The sequence below is a fragment of the Canis lupus genome, chromosome 20 (genome assembly GCF_011100685.1).
Source record: "Canis lupus familiaris isolate Mischka breed German Shepherd chromosome 20, alternate assembly UU_Cfam_GSD_1.0, whole genome shotgun sequence".
Taxonomy (NCBI): domain Eukaryota; kingdom Metazoa; phylum Chordata; class Mammalia; order Carnivora; family Canidae; genus Canis; species Canis lupus.
Genome location: NC_049241.1, coordinates 7,563,854 through 7,582,309, shown reverse-complemented (window position 1 = coordinate 7,582,309; position 18,456 = coordinate 7,563,854). Strand labels below are relative to the sequence as shown.

Below are 18,456 nucleotides of genomic sequence, written 5' to 3'. Positions count from 1 at the left end.
GACTAAAAAAATAATGAGGAAAGGAAGCAGACAACCAGAGACATCATCTAATCAGGGAAAATTAAAGTTGCAAAATTGGAAGACAAGTGCGAATAAATTATTGAGTTTGACTTAATAGGTATTCCCGGTGTTCTCTGAATGGAGAGGTGGGAGGCAGAATGGGGTCTCCATCAGCAGAGGCAAGTGTAGGTTCTCCTTTCAAAACATGAAGCTGTTTTGGAAGGAGTGTGTTACAACCAGCACAAGTGGCCTAGGAGGGATCCTTGTTGCTCAGGACTCCTAAGGAAGACCCAGGAGAACTCTGAGTGACTGGCCTGTGGGCTGGAGGGAAGACAGTCTGTCACAGAGAGCAGGTGATGCATGCAGGATCCAGGAAGCACGCTGCTCTTTCTAGTTACACACATAGTCCATGAATATGGGCTCTCTCCCCTCCATACCTCCACTGCCATGAGCAAGCATGTTGAAGACTAGTGTAAGAGGATGTGGGGTAGTGTTTCCCAACCAACAGTCTCCCCACACTGGTAAATCTTTGCCTGGGATTTAATCGTGTGCTTTAATGGTACTCTTGGTCTCCATGGCAACACCAGCCTTCTAGTCCAAAAGAGATGGATGAGGTTTAAATCATTATTAGCCAAGGTACCAAGTGTGTTTTCCAGGCAGTAAATAATAGCTCCTAATGCTGGTGTAAGCTTGGCTGGACACTGCATGAAATATTTATGCCACTTGAGCTTATTTGGGGATTTGTTTTCATTTTTGTGGTCTTTATGGTCGAGCTATGTAAATATCAATAGCATTGCCTCTCTAGTTAATCTTAATTCACCATAAAATAGGCTTAAACACTAGACTCCCCCATCTAGTGATTTTTAGATATCCTGTGGACAAGGATTTGAATTGCGCTCAACCGTCTTAATGAGCATGGTTGCTATTTAAGTGTCTTGCCACCCCTGGATATCCAGCTTTTCAGCTACCAGGCAAAGCTTATTTCTTCCCCTGGAGGTGATGGTCCCAGGCTGAAGTACCCCCATGGGCTCCATGTCTTGAATTTTCTTGCTCTGAGGAATGCAGCACATTCTAGATCATGAAGCTTTGGAGCAATAGGGACAGCCTGTCCCCCTTCAAAGCCTAGGCCCATGAGGAGCTCTCTACCTGTACCATTGCCACCTGAGCTGCCTACTTCCTTCATCACTGTGTTCCTAAGCTCTCACTGCTGCCACTGAATGGTCCACCACTAAGGCTGTGGGTGTTTGGGGCTGGCTCTTATACCCTTGTAGGCAGGGGCCTAATTCATTCATCGGTATGCCCTCCAAAAGCAGCACAAGGCCTGGCCCACAATGGGCTCAATGAATGGCTGGTGAATTAAATTAGACAGAAAGTTCTTTATCCTTAGATGGAGAGGCTCAAAGTGAGAACTGTTTACACTTAAGGTCCATTGTGGGCACATGGGATTATATCCTGTTTTGTTCCATTTGTTCTCATTGGGTTATTGAGGTCAGAATGTGTTTATTCATCAACTATTTACTGTCTTTGTAGGCCTTTATGAGAACCATTCAGAATGTGCAAAGATGAATAAGGTCCTTGCCCTTCAGTAGATCCCACCCGAGAGGGAGATCCCACCGAGAGGAGAGGCAGGTGTATGAGAAGGTAGAATGAAGTAAGAGCTAAGTGAAAGAAGAATGGGAGGCTGATGTGTCAAGTCTCTGTGTCTGGTGCTTTGTAGACATTGGCTCATTTAATTCTCACCCTTAACCGTAAGAGGTAGGAACTGTTATCTGTATTCCATAGATTTAAGAACCCAAGGCTCAATGGGATTGAGTTAATTGGCTTTATTATTATCCCCATTCTATAGAAGACAATATCAAGACCTAGAAAGACAATAACTTGTCAAAAGTCAACCATCTAGATAGAAAGTGCCAGAGGCTGGATTTAAACTTGGTTATTCTTCAAAAAATAAATAAATAAATAAATAAATAAATAAACAAACAAACAAACAAACTTGGTTATTCTGTGGCCAAGGCTAATCCCCCTGTCTGTGTGCTGTACTGCCCAGTGTGCTGTAGGCTATACAAGGAGCATTTCATCCTGTGGCCTGATTCCTAGAAGACATAGTAATTGACCAGTCTTGAAGGTTGGCAAGATTTTGTTAACTAGAAAGGGGGAAAGGACCTTCTCAGTGAAGGGAATGACAAAAGCAAGGGTTTACACACATGAAAATGCAGGGTTTGTTTGGAGAACACAGGGAGATGTGTGAGGTGAAGCTGGTTGGATTACAGGGACACTTGAATTCCCCATGGGGCTGTGTTGTGGTTGAGTGCTGGCACAGATATGAACCTGAATCCTGCCTTTTTCTAACTGTGTGACCATGGGCCAAATACTCATCTTCTGGATGCCCAGTTTCCACTTCTGTGAAAGAGGAATGGTAATGGTTTCTACCTTATAGCACTGGATAACATAATGGGAAAGCATGTAGAACCAATAATAAATGTTAGTCCCATTATTATTAGGGACCTCTTGATCTTCCATTTCTCATGAACAGAACACTTTTCCCTCTTAAGACCTCTGGTCCAAACAGCATGGCCCTGATTAGTAAATAATAAAGCCAAGGATCTCTAAGTTGGAACAGTCCATGAATGTAGATGATCTTTATGGTCCCAGGCATAAGCAAGAAGAAAGAATAACACCATTCCTAAGATGTTTGGTACCTTGCCCACAATGCACTAACCCCTGAAGATGCCTTGTTGATCTAATCTTTCCTTCATAACCCATTAGGGCTGGCAGTGGCATTTTAGGGTCAGAATCTGAGAAGTCTCATAAGTTTTCCCTCATAAGCTGCACCTGATCCCCTTAACAAGTACATACCCCTCAATGGGGAGCCCTCCAAGCTCCTTCCTCATGGGTTCTTAGAGCTTCATGAAGGTTGGCAATGATTATTGTCCTTGGCTTCTTCTGAAAGTATGACTCCATCTTTTCACAGGGCAGGCTTCATCCCCATGATGACACAGCTGGGTCCCATCCTTCCCTTCACTGTAGCCTTTGAGTCCCTTCTATTCTTTTAGTTTGGAACTTAGTCTTATGGGGTTTTATCCTGGTATAATTCCTTCCATTCCATCTAAGTGCTGTCAGCAGCCTGGCCCTTTCAGCTGTCACAGCTGTTGCTTGCAATCAGGACTTCAGAGGATTCTCACCCATAATGGCCCCTTTGGCTTACTCCTGCTACCTCCTAGCCTCCATTCCAGAGTCTGGCTGCTGCACCTCCTCAGAACGGCTATGTACACTTTCCTTCTGTCCTGATGTTTTCCTATCTCTGGTCCTATTCACCCAGATTTTCTCAACCAGTGATTTACCACCTCTTTACACCAGCCTTCTGCTGCCACCACATTGCTATTCATTCCCATTGATAGTGAGAGGATCCCATAAGGATTTTCAGGAGCCACGTTCCTGTCTGCCCTTACAGCAGAGACAGGGATAACTTCAGCCTCTCTATTTATATTCTTGACCACCCCCCCAACATATGTTGTTCTCTGCTGGCCAATGCAACTCACTCACTGGGCTGGAGGGGCATTGCTTACTGACCCTGTGGTGGCCAGCAAAGGTAATCACAATCCTTCCAGTTATTGAGCAGTGTCTGTATGTCAGATGCTTTGCATGGTAATCTCAAATTCTTACATCAGCCTTTGAAATAGGCATTAGCCTCATTTCACACATGAAGAGGATGGAGGCCCGGAAGACCTCAGAGACATTCTAACCATGTATGCACCTTTGTACTTGATGATGGGGTTCACACCATATTTGGCTACTCACCCTGTCAAGCTCATTCTAAACTGTGACAGAGAAGGTTAAAACAGTAGCTTATTGGAAATGGTGATCTCTTTGATGGGTCTTCTAAGTGCTTTTCTAATTTTGCTAACTGGACCTTTCTGAAGACTTCCTGACTCTTTGCTGCACTCCTGGTTGATTCCAGGTGTAGAAGGATGGTTGCTCTGAAGAGTCTACCTTCAGGATCCTTAGATCATCTTTGGAATCCTTTCTTCATTCTGAGGAAAAAGGAATAGTGTGGATCATTTGGGCTAGTGCCTTCATTTAAGAAAAAATGATAGAGACTTAGAGCAGAAACAGGACCTATCCAAGATCACAGAGGCAATCAGGGGTTAGATATTTAGGTTACATGTTTGACTTTTTATAATTACCCAAAGAGCAGTAATGGAAACGAGACAGATTATTTGTCTCTCCCATCACAGTTCAGGTGTAAGCTGCCTGCTGTTGGGGATCCAGACTATTTCTGTTCCATTGTTCTGTCCTTTGGGTGTTACCCTCATTTCCTTGGTCAAAGATGGCTCACTACCTGGTCTTCATTCCATCCTGTGGGAAGGGCAAGAAGGGAAGGATAGAATACAGCCCTTCCCTTTAAGGACACAACCTGGAAGTTGTACACCACACCTTCATTTGCATTGCATTGACCATAACGTTGTCATGTGGCCACACCTGGCTGCAAGGAAATATGGGAAATGTTGTCTTTATTCTAGACAGCCATGGGTCCAGTCAAAAACTAGTTTTGATACTGTAGGAAAAGAGAAAGTGAATCTTGAAATAGGGCTCATGGTCTCTGCCCTCGTGGTAGAATGGGGATGGGGACTAAAACCAGGTCCTCCCACCGTGCTTGCTGCTTCCAGCCCTAATCCCATCCTTCTCTTCCTCCTCAACCTAGATCTGGGATGATGCCCTGAAGCACAGATCCCAAGGCTAGCTAGTGTTTAGGTATATTATTTTAAGCCCCATACATGGGCTAACTTTCTTAGATAATGATATACTATGTACCATTGCATAAAAATTATAACTACAGCTTCCCATGGTAATATTTCTGCATTGCTGAAATATTATTCTCTCCTCAAATAGTGAATATCTTCACTATTTTCTTGTGAAAACATGACTTCTACCTATTTAGAATTTTGTTGCTTAGAACGTTTTTTCTTCACTTCCTATTTCTATTACAATGATCTAAAGAATAATGCTTCTAAAAAGGGTGAAGAGGCCAATTATGCCCATGGTGACATCCCTTCTTCAGACTCACATTCTCCTAGCACCTTGTTCCCAGAGATCAGTAACATCATAGGGGAGGTTATACCAGACTATTTGGTGCCTACTATGGTGTACCTACCTAGGAATTCAGATCGTTTTCTCTCAAAAGTCAGAGCTGGGGAAAATCTGTTGATACTCAAAACACTGATTCTTTAAGGAATGGATGTTTAGTATTGTGCTTTCCAACCATATTTAATGGGCATATGTACCCTCACACAGAGGCAAGCCCAGATAGAAGGTAAGTCTGGGAGCACTTGACTAATACAGTGTTTCCCATGCTGGGGTAGTAGGCTATGACGAGTTGCTGCCAAAAGTAAAGCAAGCTGGACTTTTGTTTGTTTGGGCCTTAAAAGTCAAGGACAGACAAAGGAAGAAACAGGAATTGAAACAGGAAGGCCTGTCTTGTCAGGTCTGTGGCATGGAGCACAGGATGTGTGGTAGCAAGAACTGACTTCTGATCCCTTACAGTTCTGTGACCTGGCACAAGCCACTTCTTTCTTTAATTCTCAAGGGTTTTCGTTTGTTTTTGTCTGCAAAATAGGGATAGAACCTACTCAAGTGGTATGAATATCAGTTAGAGGTACTATATAACACATCTGTGGCACCCACTGGTGCTCAATTAACAGCAGCCTCTTCAAGGCCCTGGGTAGCTGGCTCTCAGAAGGTTCAGTCTAAATTATGTCAGGACCTTGGATAGCTCTAAGGAATCCTGGTCCTTTGAAAGGGTTATGGTTAACTATGGAATCTTTTAGAAAACACTGTGATTGCTGGGAAGGACCCCAGCAATCATCCCTCTGATCGTTCACGCAAGTATGAGATGTTCTTTCTACTGAAAGTCCACAGGATAATTTTAGTGATACATAAACCCATATTAAAGAAAATCCAGTCATAGAATGAGATAATATTCCTTTTTCATGTTGCTTAAGGCAAAAGGTATAGTAAGCTGCTTTATCTTTTAGCACCTCCCTGACACATGCCACTCTTGCTTTTGAACAAGTAGAAAATATAGCTTAGCCTGAGAGCCTTTGGCTATAATTTAATTGCATTTATTTTTGCATTTACCCTCTATACTTGTGGCTAGAGATAATGGTTTTCTCTATGGCAGTGATTCAGTTTTTCCATTACATATATTTATTGAACATAAAAACAGAATATTGAATTATAGAAAATATTAAGTGAATAGTACAAAGGAATACTTGTATATGGCAAAAAAAAAAAAAATGAATTGGGAAAATGGTACAAGAGTGATTGAATCTTGGGTTAGTTCTCCCCTGCCTCTAGTAGATGGTAAAATGCCAGCCCTGAGAGGGTATGGAGCTTGCCCAAGCTGCTTATATTGGATCTTCTGACCCTGTGGGTCTGTGTCCTTGCCCCCACACCACCCTGCTTTCCCAAACCTTTTGAACAAGGCTCAACTTTCCAATTGACTCCATTATCCTGGAAAACTTAGGGATGGTCAGCCTTTCTGCAACTTTTGTCATTTTCCCAATGATCAGACAATCTCCTTGCTATGAAATAAATAGCTGTGTCCTGGAAGTAGGGGGAAAATGCCTCACAATTCCAGTATTGGAATGCAAATGAGCAATTAGAGTCAATTAAAACAGGATACAGTATAATTACCACCAATTGTGCTAACCTTTATATTCAGGAGGACTTGACCTACTGAAAGGAAATTAAACAATAGTAAAAAAGTCTTCCATAACCAAGGGATGTGTTTAGGGAAGGAACTTCATTTCAGAGACCTCAGAGGTCTGACAGATTAGACCCTCCTTCCCCCACACCCACCTCTCTGGATCTGAGCCACCACTGGCAGCAGCTGGGAGCAACCAGAGACTTGATGGTACCTTGTCAGTTACTTATTGTGTCCATCACCAAACACTGCATAATTTAGCTTAATGCCTGAACCCTGCTTGACTCTTCCAGAGAATCTTGTAGCCTCAGGCAACTTAAAAGTGATGAGCTTTGCTGATGAAGTACCTTGTACCTGAACTTTCTTGCCCTTTGTGTCTGCACTGATCTATCTTTCGAAGCCAAATTTCTTATTTCCTTATTTATCAATTCTCCTCTTAAAATCAGATTCAGGGGCACCTGCGTGGTTCAGTTGGTTAAGCATCTGACTCTTGATTTCAGCTCAGATTATGATCTCAGGACTGTAGGATTGAGCCCTGCGCTGGGCTTGGTACTCAGTGGGGGAGTCTGCTTGAGATTCTCTCTCTCTGTCCCACTGCTCCTCCCCACTGCTAGCATGCATGCATGTGCACATGTTCTCTCTCTGTCTCTGTCTCTCTCTCCCTCAAATAAATAAATCTTTTTAAAAAATCAGATTCAATTTTCTGAATCCCGTTTTATGGGGACCCAACATTTCATATGGACAAAGAACAGCATGGTGTTCTGAAGCCCTAAGTTAACCTCAGGATCCCGGATCTCAGTCTGCTTATTTGTTTATCCATTTACCAAATATTTATCGGGCACATTTTAAGTGCCTTATGCTGGGCATTGTGGATACAACAGGGAAAGTAAAAGACAAAATTCTCTTTCCTCAAGGAGCTTATGTTTTAGAAATATTAAGCTCCTGAGGCAATGAAACAGCTGATGGAGAGAAGCTAGAGGTGACTGGGGGTTGCTGGAGTGATGGGGATGCACATGTGGTAGGGAGTTGGGGAGGACGTGGCACCTTAGCCTCTCAACAATAGGTGGGCAGGTGGCATGGCTTGTAGGTAAAGAAGATAGGTCCTGAGGTGAGATGGAGGTACAGTAGTCCTCCTTATTCATGATTTTGCTTTCTGTGATTTCATTTCCTCAATGAAAGCAGATGACCCTCCTTCTGACATCAGAAGGCCCATAGTAGCCTAACGCTATGTCACAGTTTCTGTGTCATTCCTCTCACTTCTCATCACATGGGTAAATATTGTTTCATATCAGAGCATCACAAGCTGGATGAGTACAGTATAATGGGATATTTTGGAAGAGAGAGACCACCTTCACCTACCTTTTATTCCAGTATATTGTTAAAATTATTCTAGTTTATTCTTGGTTATTATTGTGCCTAATGGATAAATTAAACTTTATCATAGGTATGTACATACAGGAAAAAAAAAAAAAAAAAAAAAAACCAGGGACGCTTGGGTGGCTCAGTGGTTGAATGTCTGCCTTTGACTCAGGGCATGGCCCGGGGTCCTAGGATCAAGTCCCACATCAGGCTCCCTACATGGAGCCTGCTTCTCCCTCTGCCTGTGTCTCTGCCTCTCTCTCTCTCTCTCTCTCTCTGATGAATAAATAAATAAAATCTTAAAAAAAAAAAACATAGTATATATGTAGGGTTCCATGCTACCTGCGGTTTCAGGCATCCAGTGGTGGTCTTGGAACACATCCCCTGTGGATAAGGTGGGGGTGGGGGTGCTACTGTATTTCATTAACCATTCTGGGCCTCGGCTGCCTGACATATAAAATAGATAGGGCAAAGATATTACACCTGGAAGGCAGGGTTTCTGACCTTGAGGAGTCCTATCCTTGTGGGGATTCAGACATACCTAGGATGAACACCGAGAGCTGGATATTACAGATAAAGGGTGGCATGAAAAGATAAGGAGGCCTGAAGAAGCCTGGCATGCTCCCCAAGGGTGAGGAACCTAGCACAGCAGAGGACAGAGTGTTTGGGGGAAGGATAGAGACTGGTCACGTCACATAGCAAGTCAGGGAAGAGCTGAGATTTGAATGCAGAGTCATCTAACTCCAAACCCAGTCCTCTGCAGTATATTCCACAACCTTGAATGTGAGGCTGAGGGGAGCAGACTCAGAGAAGCCGGAAGACATGCTGGATTCATGGTTTGAAACCTGGGCTGTGGTGTGGCTAGCTTGGGGCTGTCACGTAACCGAGAAGAAAGGTGATGAAAGGCCCCAGTAATCAGACTAAAGATGGGGCGTTGGGGATCCCTGGGTGGCTCAGCGGTTTAGTGCCTGCCTTCAGCCAGGGTGTGATCCTGGAGTCCCGGGATTGAGTCCCACATCGGGCTCCCTGCATGGAGCCTGCTCCCTCTGCCTGTGTCTCTGCCTCTCTCTCTCTCTCTCTCTCTCTCTCTCTCTCTCTTCTCTCTGTCTCTCTGTGTGCATGTGTGTGTGTCTCTCATGAATAAATAAATAAAATCTTTAAAAAATAAAAAAAAATAAAGATGGGGCGTCATTTCAGAATATAGTTGGAGATCAAATTGGCAGGACTTGATGCCACTGACTAAATGTGGAAGCAGCTGGGGAAAGAGGGGAGGCAGACTCCAGTTTGAACACCTGGAAGACAACCCAGGGGAGAGTATTCTCAGCCCATTTCCACACTGTTGGCTAGTTCTACATCTTCCTTGGTGGACTCAGCCTCTCCCATTCCTGCTTATCCTTAGAGACCCAGCTGCAACCCCACTGTCAGAGCCGGAAGGCTGAATCCACCCACAAAGAACTTTCTAGCCTGTCTCTCTAGCCTCCTTTTCCTGTTTCACACTACTCTGGTGGGTGTCATGAGCCCAGGAGTGTCATGCAGGCATGCACGTTCGGCAGTTCCTTCTTTGAGCACAAGATCTGGGTCTTCCCACTCTGGGAACAGGAACTAAGGACCTGCAGGTGAATGCATAAGGACTGTGAATGCATAGATAACACATGGGGCTAGAGCAAGGGTAGCAGATAGTGGGTTTCTTCTCAGCTCATTATAGAGGCTGCCTGGAGTACTATGGAGGGTTCTGAGGCTTGGCTGCATCCAGGGTTAGCTGCAGAGAGCGTTGTGATTGGTTGGTGATGTCTGCCATAGGCATAAGAGGGATGTGGCAGGGTGCAATCTCTTAATGGCAAGATCTGTATTGTTTGGACAGTCTACAACTGTTCTCAGGAAAAATCAAAGATGATGTTGGAGTGTCTGGTATAGCTGAGGGTTAGAAGGGGCTGTTGAGAGAACCAGGACCAGTGTCAGACACAAGCTGTCCTCAGCATTGCATTTTCAACTTTCATACCATTCTCCACTTGTGTCCATTACATAATGATGCCCCTAAACCACCTTTTGTTCCTTGACTCAAGGCTCTCAAACCTCAGCTCACAAAGGGATTTTTCCAACTAATGCCTGCCAGCCAGTGGTTTCATTTTGGCAGCCCAAGTCATTGTCTGCACTGTGGTCTTTGGGCAGTTCATCTGAATATTTGCTTTCCTTTATGGTTTATTTTTAAAAGTGTAAAAATGAAGGTGCAGATACCAGCAGAGGAAGTGTAGTTCTCCTCAATGTAATGTAGAAGCAGAGCATGCATTTGAAACACTAAAAAATGGAATTACTCCAAAATAGTCATTAGCCATTTAATGAGTTATGCTACTGTAAAGTTGGAGGAATAGTCTGCTATGTATGTTGCTGAGGGCATTTGGGTGAAGGTGCATTTGGCCAGGTTATAAGTGACCCCTTAATGACACACTGGTGGCCCAGCACACTCAAAAGTTAGACCAGGTGGAGCCTAACCAACAAGTTGTCACATCAAGGTGGTCCAACACAATAAGGATAAAGTCCTATGATTTTCAGTTGTTCTTCTATTTTACCCGGTAATATTTTTCTCCTTAAATTTTATGACCACTGGGGGTTAAGATAGAACCATCATTATTCAGAGCCTGGGCATTCTGGATAATCCATCTTCCACCATACCCCAGAGACAAAAGTGGAAAGTATGCAATTAAAAGCAATAGATTTTAGCTTCCCCTTGACTTTTCATAGACAGAAGCTGGTTGGCTGGTATGTGGGGGCTCAGTCTGAAGGAAGAGAATCCAGAAAATATACGAAATGCTGAAGATCCATGATAGCTTGTGCCTACCAGGCTAGAAGAAATGGAGCTTTTATAGCACAGTTAGCTGTCTGGGCAGAAACCATTAACCCTGTTGATTGCTGGCTTCTTTTTTATCTTTTTTTAAAGATTTTATTTATTTATTCATGAGAGACACAAAGACAGAGACAGAGACAAGACAGAGAGAACTAGAGACACAGGCAGAGAGAGAAGCAGGCTCCATGCAGGGAGCCCGATGTGGGACTCGATCCAGGGACTCCAGGATCACGCCCTGGGCCAAAAGCAGGCACCAAACCACTGAGCTACCCAGGGATCCCCTGATTGCTGGCTATTAATTTTTTTACTATTAATATCAACCACTGGCTCTTGTTCATCTTTTCTGGATTACATGATATACTACAGCAAGAGATTGTTTGAAATAACTTCATGACCTGTCCATGGAGCCAATGATTGATTTGGAATAGAAGCAGGTGCTAAAGCGGCTGGAGCCGGGCTATGAGCAGGCTGAGGATGGTCCCGGCATTGTAGGTTAAGGACAATGTCTGGATGAAACAATCGGACAATGTCTGGATGAAACAATCCAGCCCTCTAGATGTGAGCAGGACCCAATGACACCACCCTCTCTGCTGGTTCTCATCTTTTGTTTTTGAGGACTAGGTTTAAATCCTTGCTTTGTCACTTACCAACCAAATTACTTACGTTTGCTTTTATGTAAAGTATGGCTTCTTACCTTTTACTTTACAGGCTAAGTGCAGGGAAACAGTAATTTTTTTTTGTTTTTGTTTTGTAGTGTTCCTGTCCCTTTCAGTCTCCAATGCATATATGAGCATTCTTTAATGAAATAATAGGGCAATTAACAAAGATCACTGTGTGTAGTACTGTATTTAGTGTTTCTGTTTCAGTTTTTCTAAGATGTTAATTTATATGAAAATTAAATAATACAAGGAAAAAATCCAAGAGGAAATGCTGCATATATAGCTATTTCTCTTTTTTTTTTAAGATTTTATTTATTTATTTGACAGAGACAGGGAGAGAGAATAAGCAGGGGGAATGGCAGAGGGATAGGGAGAAGCAGGCTCTCCCTAGTAGAGCAGGGAGCCCTACTCGGGGCTTGATGCCAGGACCCTGAGATTATGACCTGAACCCAAAGCAGATGCTTAACTGACTGAGCCACCCAGGCACTCTTAAATGTAGCAATTTCTATTGTCACGTGTAAAGTGACTTGCATTTAGTAGGATTTTATTCTCTTCTTCCCTCCGTCCCCATTTCCCATGAACTGAACTTCTACTTACCATTTATGGGGCAATACCTGGATTACCTCCTTACAGAAGCCCTCCCTGACTGCCCCTATAATTAATTACTCTGTGCTCCTCCAGTGTAAACCCCCACCCCGACTACATAATGCATTAATTATTTACCTACCTCCATGTCTGTCTTTTCTATCAATGGGGAAGCCTCTTGAAGCCGAAACTTCCAGTCAAGACTCCTTATTTGTATATTCCAGTCTAGTTCAATGCTTGGTACATAGGAGTGCTTTTGGTGAGTGAGTGAGTGAGTGAGTGAGTGAGTGAGTGAGTAGAGGGATGAGTGAGTAAATGAATAAATGCACTAACTGAGTAAAGGAGTGGACCACTGGTAAAAGAAACCCTAGGTTTAAAAATGTTTCCACTAGAAGAAATAAGACCATAGGTCATACAGCACAGGTTCTTTACTAGGACAGTCTGAATCTGTGAACCAGTCCAAAAACTGGTACACGTATCTGTGTCTGTGCACCTTTGTGAGAAGGGAGGAAAGTCTGTCCTTAGATTCTCAGAAGTTTCCATGGCTCCCAAATGTTGACAAGTTGCTGATCTAAACAGATGGAACAAGCAGGCCCCACTGAGGGGACACAACCGAGTGATTATAAGAGAGACTGTGACAAAGGAGAAAAAAAATCAGAGCTGAAGGGGACACCGAGTCCTGCCTGGACCTGTGGCCCCAGGACAGGAACTCTCAGAGTCTAGAAGGTGTTGCTGTTTCCTTGTAAGCAGCTCTTGTGTGAAGAAACCCAGGGAAGATTTTGCTTCTTGCACAGAATCTGTGGTCAGAAAGGGCTTCCCAGGTTCATTGGGCCCAATCACCTGTCTCCAGGCACACCATGCTGAAATGATCCCTGGCAAACACTGGATCTTTCTTGCTTTCACAAATTCCCTCCCTGACTCCTCCTCTGCACTTTTCTATCCTATCCTTGGCTGTGAAAATTTGCTTTTCATTAAGAACAGTGTTTCTCAAAAATGTGGATTGTGGTCCATTGTTGAATTGTGACCTGACTTTAGAGGGTCGTGACCAGTTTAAAAGAAAAATGAAATAGAATATGATGGAAAAAATTGAGTGCATCACACATGTAAGAGTATTTCGTGAAACATCCTGTTTTAGCTTGATGTGTATGGAATTTTGATATCATATATATTTCCTTCTGTGGGATGTGGTCACAAATGATTGAAAATAACTGATCTCAAAAAAAAAGAAGAAAGAAAGAAAATAACTGATCTCAAGAATCATTGTAGGCACTCACTGGATACTTGCCGGAAGACCCAGCTCTTAAGGGGTCAGTGGTGAGAGATGAGGTGGGAGAAGAAGCTGTGTTAGTGGGTTCATGTATTGCTACACTGGGAAGTCTTTTGCTCCAGGCGAGAAGTTAGGAGCCTGCCATGTTGCCACCACTGCCACCCCTTCTTGATTCTTTCCTCTCCTCCCCTGGGCAGGTTGTATATGTCACAGCGACATTCCCGTATGTCATGCTTCTGATTCTCCTGATCCGAGGCGTCACTTTGCCCGGGGCCTCTGAGGGGATCAAGTTCTATCTGTACCCCGACCTCTCGCGGCTCTCTGACCCACAGGTAAGTGTTGCTTGCTCGATGCCCAGTTGCCTGTCACCACTGGGAAGCCCTCTGCAGGCCTTTGCTGCTAACCATGGGGCTCAACAGCTGGCTGAGCTCATGGAAGCCTGTGGACCCCTTCTCACAATAATCATTTTCAATGCATAAATTAACATGAATAGAAAACAAATTTGTGACATGGTATTAACATATGTGCTTGTTTATCGGTACATTAAATAGCAAGATCCAGCCATAGATCTGATAATTTTCATGGTTTCAAAGTAATGATGTCCGTAAATGATGTTTGGAGATATCTATGCTGCGAAATCAAATTATCTGGGATTTCTCCTGCTAATAATACTGTAGTTTGCTGTCTGCACTCATAATTGAAGAAGGGGCTAAATTTCAGTTAGAAGTTAGTGAAAATAAAAACAAACTTTTTCCTCCCACCTAAAATCACAGATCCCTGCAGCCATTCATCTCAGCTAGAGGAACTGAGTCTTCGTTGGTGATTGATTTTCCTTGTGGGTGTAGCTCACAAAAAGAAAATAATTGGTGAAAACTAGCTCACCTGTTAGTTGTCTCCAGGAAGGCATTGGCTGTTGTGCCTTAAGGGGAGTGACTGTTTATCCCTAAGCTTCTGTAAGTGGGTAGTGGTGGTGTGGTGTGCATGGGGGTAACATACAAGACAAGAGATGAAAACAAACATCTTGCAGACCCAGGAGTGCTCAACCTCACTACTTGTTAGAAGCTCCGGGGAATTTTTTAGGAATCCCAATTCCCAGAGCACAACCTACACCAATTAAATTAAATTTTCTGGGGATGGGTCCTAGGTATCAGTATCTACTAAAGGCCGCCAGGTAATTCCAGTGTGTCAGATAATGTGCTCAAAGACATTTGATAGATGAGGAGACATCCTTTTTTTTTTTTTTTGATCGAAGTGTAGTTCGCATATAATGTTATATTAGTTTCAGGTGTACGGCATAGTGATTCAACATTTTTATAATTACAAGGTGATCACCATGATGAATCTAGCTACTGTCTGTCACCATACAAAGTTGTTATATATTATTAACTATATTACAAGTAGTGTACCTTGTATACCTGTGACTTATTTATTTTATAACTGGAAGTTTGTACCTCTTAGTCCCCTTCCCCTATTTCGCCTACCCACCCCCCAACAATCACCACATTGTTCTCTGTATCTAGGAGTCTGGTTCTGTTTGTTTTATTCGTTTTTTTTAAGATTCCACATATAAGTGAAATACAGTATTTGTCTTTCTCTATCTGACTTATTTAGCATAACAGCACCAGCTCCATCCATGTTGTCACAAATGGCAAGATTTCATTCTTTTTTTATGATTGAATAATATTCCATTGTGTCTGTATGCCCCATCTTCTTTTTCCATTCATCAATCAGTTGACACTTGGGCTATGTCCGTAATTTGGCTATTATAAATAATGCCACGATGAACATAGAGGCACCCATATTTCTACTAAAACAAACATAGATAGATCATGCATTAGAATGTAGAATCTACATTCATAGAAAATAAGCCTGCAAGAAATTCCAAGTGTGCAGTCTCTGGCTTCCAGCCACCCTCTGTTAGGGGGAAAGGTTTATGGAGCAGTTCCAGTGTACCTCATTGCACTGATTAAGGTTCATGGTGGAGTGGCATTGTGTACTCATTTCTCTCTCAGTTTGCTGTACTGTGAGGGGCCCCTGAGGCTCAGGGCACCACCAGGCACTTGAGGCAGCATCCTGAATTGCAAGCAGAATCCCTAGGAAGAAGGAAATTAGCTGCTGACTGTTGCCCTCACCGACTCCAACCTCTGATGGCAAAGGCTCAGTTGGAGAATCCGTTTTGAAAAACATATTTCCAGAATCACTGGTCTGTGCATTTTGTTAGATCCACAAATTTTTGACCCAGGACAGATTTCCTATTCTTTAAACTTTGCATGTTTCCCTATCCTGATCCTCAAGGTCAGTCAAGAGGTCCTGAGCATCACCTGCAGTTTCTGAACCTGACTGATCATCGGAACACCTTGGAACATATTAAAAGTACAGTTTCAGGGGCACCTGCACATCTATGTTATTAGAAATCTGCAAAGGAGATTCTGATGATCAGAAAAGTTTGGGAAAACCCAGCCAACACCTACAACCATAACCATAGAGCCCTATCTACACATATACACATGTGTACCACCAACTCACACCTACACACAGAAAAGGAGTGAAGCCAGATAGTCTATCATTCACATTGTCCTCATCATCCCAGTCTCCTGCCATCTTCTTCCTCTTAGGCCTTGGCTCCCAGGCCAGCAGTTACCTACAAGGCTGTTCTGTGGAATGGCCACTTGGAGTCATGGCAAGCACATTGGGCCAGCAGTCTGGACCTGGCCTTCCTCTGGCTCTGCTGCTGATCCTGAATGACGTTGGACAACTTCCTTCTTTCTTCCTCTTTCGGCTTCAGTTTCCTCATTAGTGACATGAAAATGTTGAATTCAGTCGGCAGTTTCAAAGTGGATTCAGAGAATTCTGCATTTTCTGTGAACATGGGTTGACAAACTGACTTAGAGGCCAAATTCAGCTCTCTGCCCTTAAAAAAAAAAAAAAAGTCATGAAACACAGCCATTTTACTTATTCTTTCACATATTATTTGTGGCTGTTCAAAGGCATAACTCAGAGGCAGTATTGAGTGGCTGAAACTGAAACCATGTGACCTCTTGTGTTGAGAGTCCCAAGACCCCACAGACATTGAGTGATACACTAGAAGGGCTCAGAGGACTCAGAGCAGTTACAGTCTTGAAAATGGTTTATCTCCATCATAGGCTTCCTGTGGTATCCTGCCAGGAGGAGACACACAGAACATATTCCCAATTGCAGTTTCAAAATGCAGCAGCATGTGGGCAGTATTTCTGCCCAGAGGAGATTGTTCAGGACTTGGGTTTTTAATGGGGAAGTTTTATTAAGTGCACAGGTAGTTTCTAGCCACGTGATCAATCGCACAGTACCCAGAATTCCAGACCTTCAGAAGGAAAGCACGTGTTCACCCTAAATTGCATTGTTTGTACAAACGGTCCAGGCAGGCTGGCACAGCAGAATTCAGTGCCCCAGGCATACAAAACGACTGTGTGACTTAGTACCAGGGGGAACATCTTAGCAAGGTTCCCAGACACCAGTCAAGAGCCAATCCTGCCAACAGGCCCTTTTGGGCAGCAACATCAAGCCTGCTGTGGTAACTCTTTTCCTGCATACCTACAAAACCTGAAATATTTACTGTTTGACCTTTTCTTTAAAAAAAAGTTGCTAACCTTGAGCTGCAGAGTCCTCAGATGCCTGTAAGGGGAGAGTTGGCCTCTGATCTCCACCTGACTCTTCATTCCATGCATGTTGCCACTAGTCTGGTCCAGACACCACCATCTCCCACTTGACAGGAGCCTCCTAACTCATCTTCTAGAAATGTCTCTTGACCCCTGTAGGCTACTTTCATGCAGCGACAGAGTAACCTTTTTCAAATATAAATCTGACAAGCACCTCTTTGCTTAAATCCCTCCTGGGGTTCCCTGTGGTCTTTGGAATAAGATCCAAATGGAAGGGCCTCCAGGGACATCTGTGTACTGCCTCCTTGCTGCATTCCCTTTTCGTTCTCCCCTTCTCTCAGTTCATTCCAGATACTGACCTTTCTACCTTGGAACCTTTGCATGTGCTATTCCTTTGCTGAGAACACTCCCTCTTTATTCCCACAGATCCTGCTTTCCCACCTTAACCAACATCCACTCATACTTTAGGACTCAATTTGAACATCACGTTTTCAGGCAAGTCTTTTTCAGCTGCCAACCATTCACCCCCCCTAGGATTTCATACTTATTTTATGAGATACTTACCATGTTTTCAGTGAAATATTTGTATATATACATACTTATATGTATGTATCATATGTATGATTTGTTCAGTGCCCATGCATTTCCTTACCAGATGCTTGCTAAGTGCCTACTCTGTATCAGAGATTCTTATTGGTGTCAAGGGATATAGTAATGGACAGTGGACAAAACAATGACACCTTCCCCTGTCAATGAAGAAGGCAGAAAACAGAAGAAAAAATAAAATATGCAGTCCATTAAATGCAGACGAGCCATGGAGACCAAGTATGGAGTGGCAAGGGGAGTGCTTGAGTGAGGGCTGCAGTTTCCAGCATGGTGGCCAGGAAGGGCACCCAGAGAAGATACCTTGGAAGCAAGGGCTGTCTCTGCCTTGTCCACCACTGTCTCCAGTCCCTAGCTAGCTCACTGTCTGGTGCATAATAGGTGCTCAGTAAATGTTTGCTGAACGAACATAAGAGCTCAAGCTATTTTGATTTTTGAAGAAAGGTTCTATTGCTTTAGCTAAAATTCTAAAAACCTCTAGTTCACCTCTAGAACTCTGTGAGTTCTGTTTTTTTTTATCCTCCATCAGTAATGACAAGGAAATATGTATGTTTGTGTGTGTATGCCCCCCAAAAGCAACAGTGATAGTTAGTTGTCTGGAACAGAGGTTAGGGTAGTGACTGCAAGAGGGGAGGATAAACAAAAACTCCATGTAGCTGGTATTTTTTGGAAGCTGGACTATTACAGGAAGGGCCCAACATGGCTGAAAAGGCAGGTGGGAGCAGCCCTGAGCCTGCTTTCTGTCTGCTCCAGGGGGTTGAAAGGTTGGTTCAGACTTTGGAGGCTGGCACATCCCACAGGTT

General features: G+C 43.4%; 1 protein-coding gene across 2 annotated transcripts in view; it reads left to right on the top strand.

The window, feature by feature from the left end:
- The window catches only part of SLC6A11 (solute carrier family 6 member 11), a 125,233-nt gene that overhangs the window by 48,426 nt on the left and 58,351 nt on the right, over positions 1-18,456 (top strand). For both annotated transcript variants that reach the window (XR_005374600.1, XM_038565638.1), the window contains exon 6: positions 13,613-13,747. Coding sequence is in view for 1 of the 2 variants with exons in the window: in XM_038565638.1 (XP_038421566.1) it covers positions 13,613-13,747 (135 nt within the window). In the remaining variant the exon portion in view is untranslated. The remainder of the gene's footprint in view (positions 1-13,612; positions 13,748-18,456) is intronic.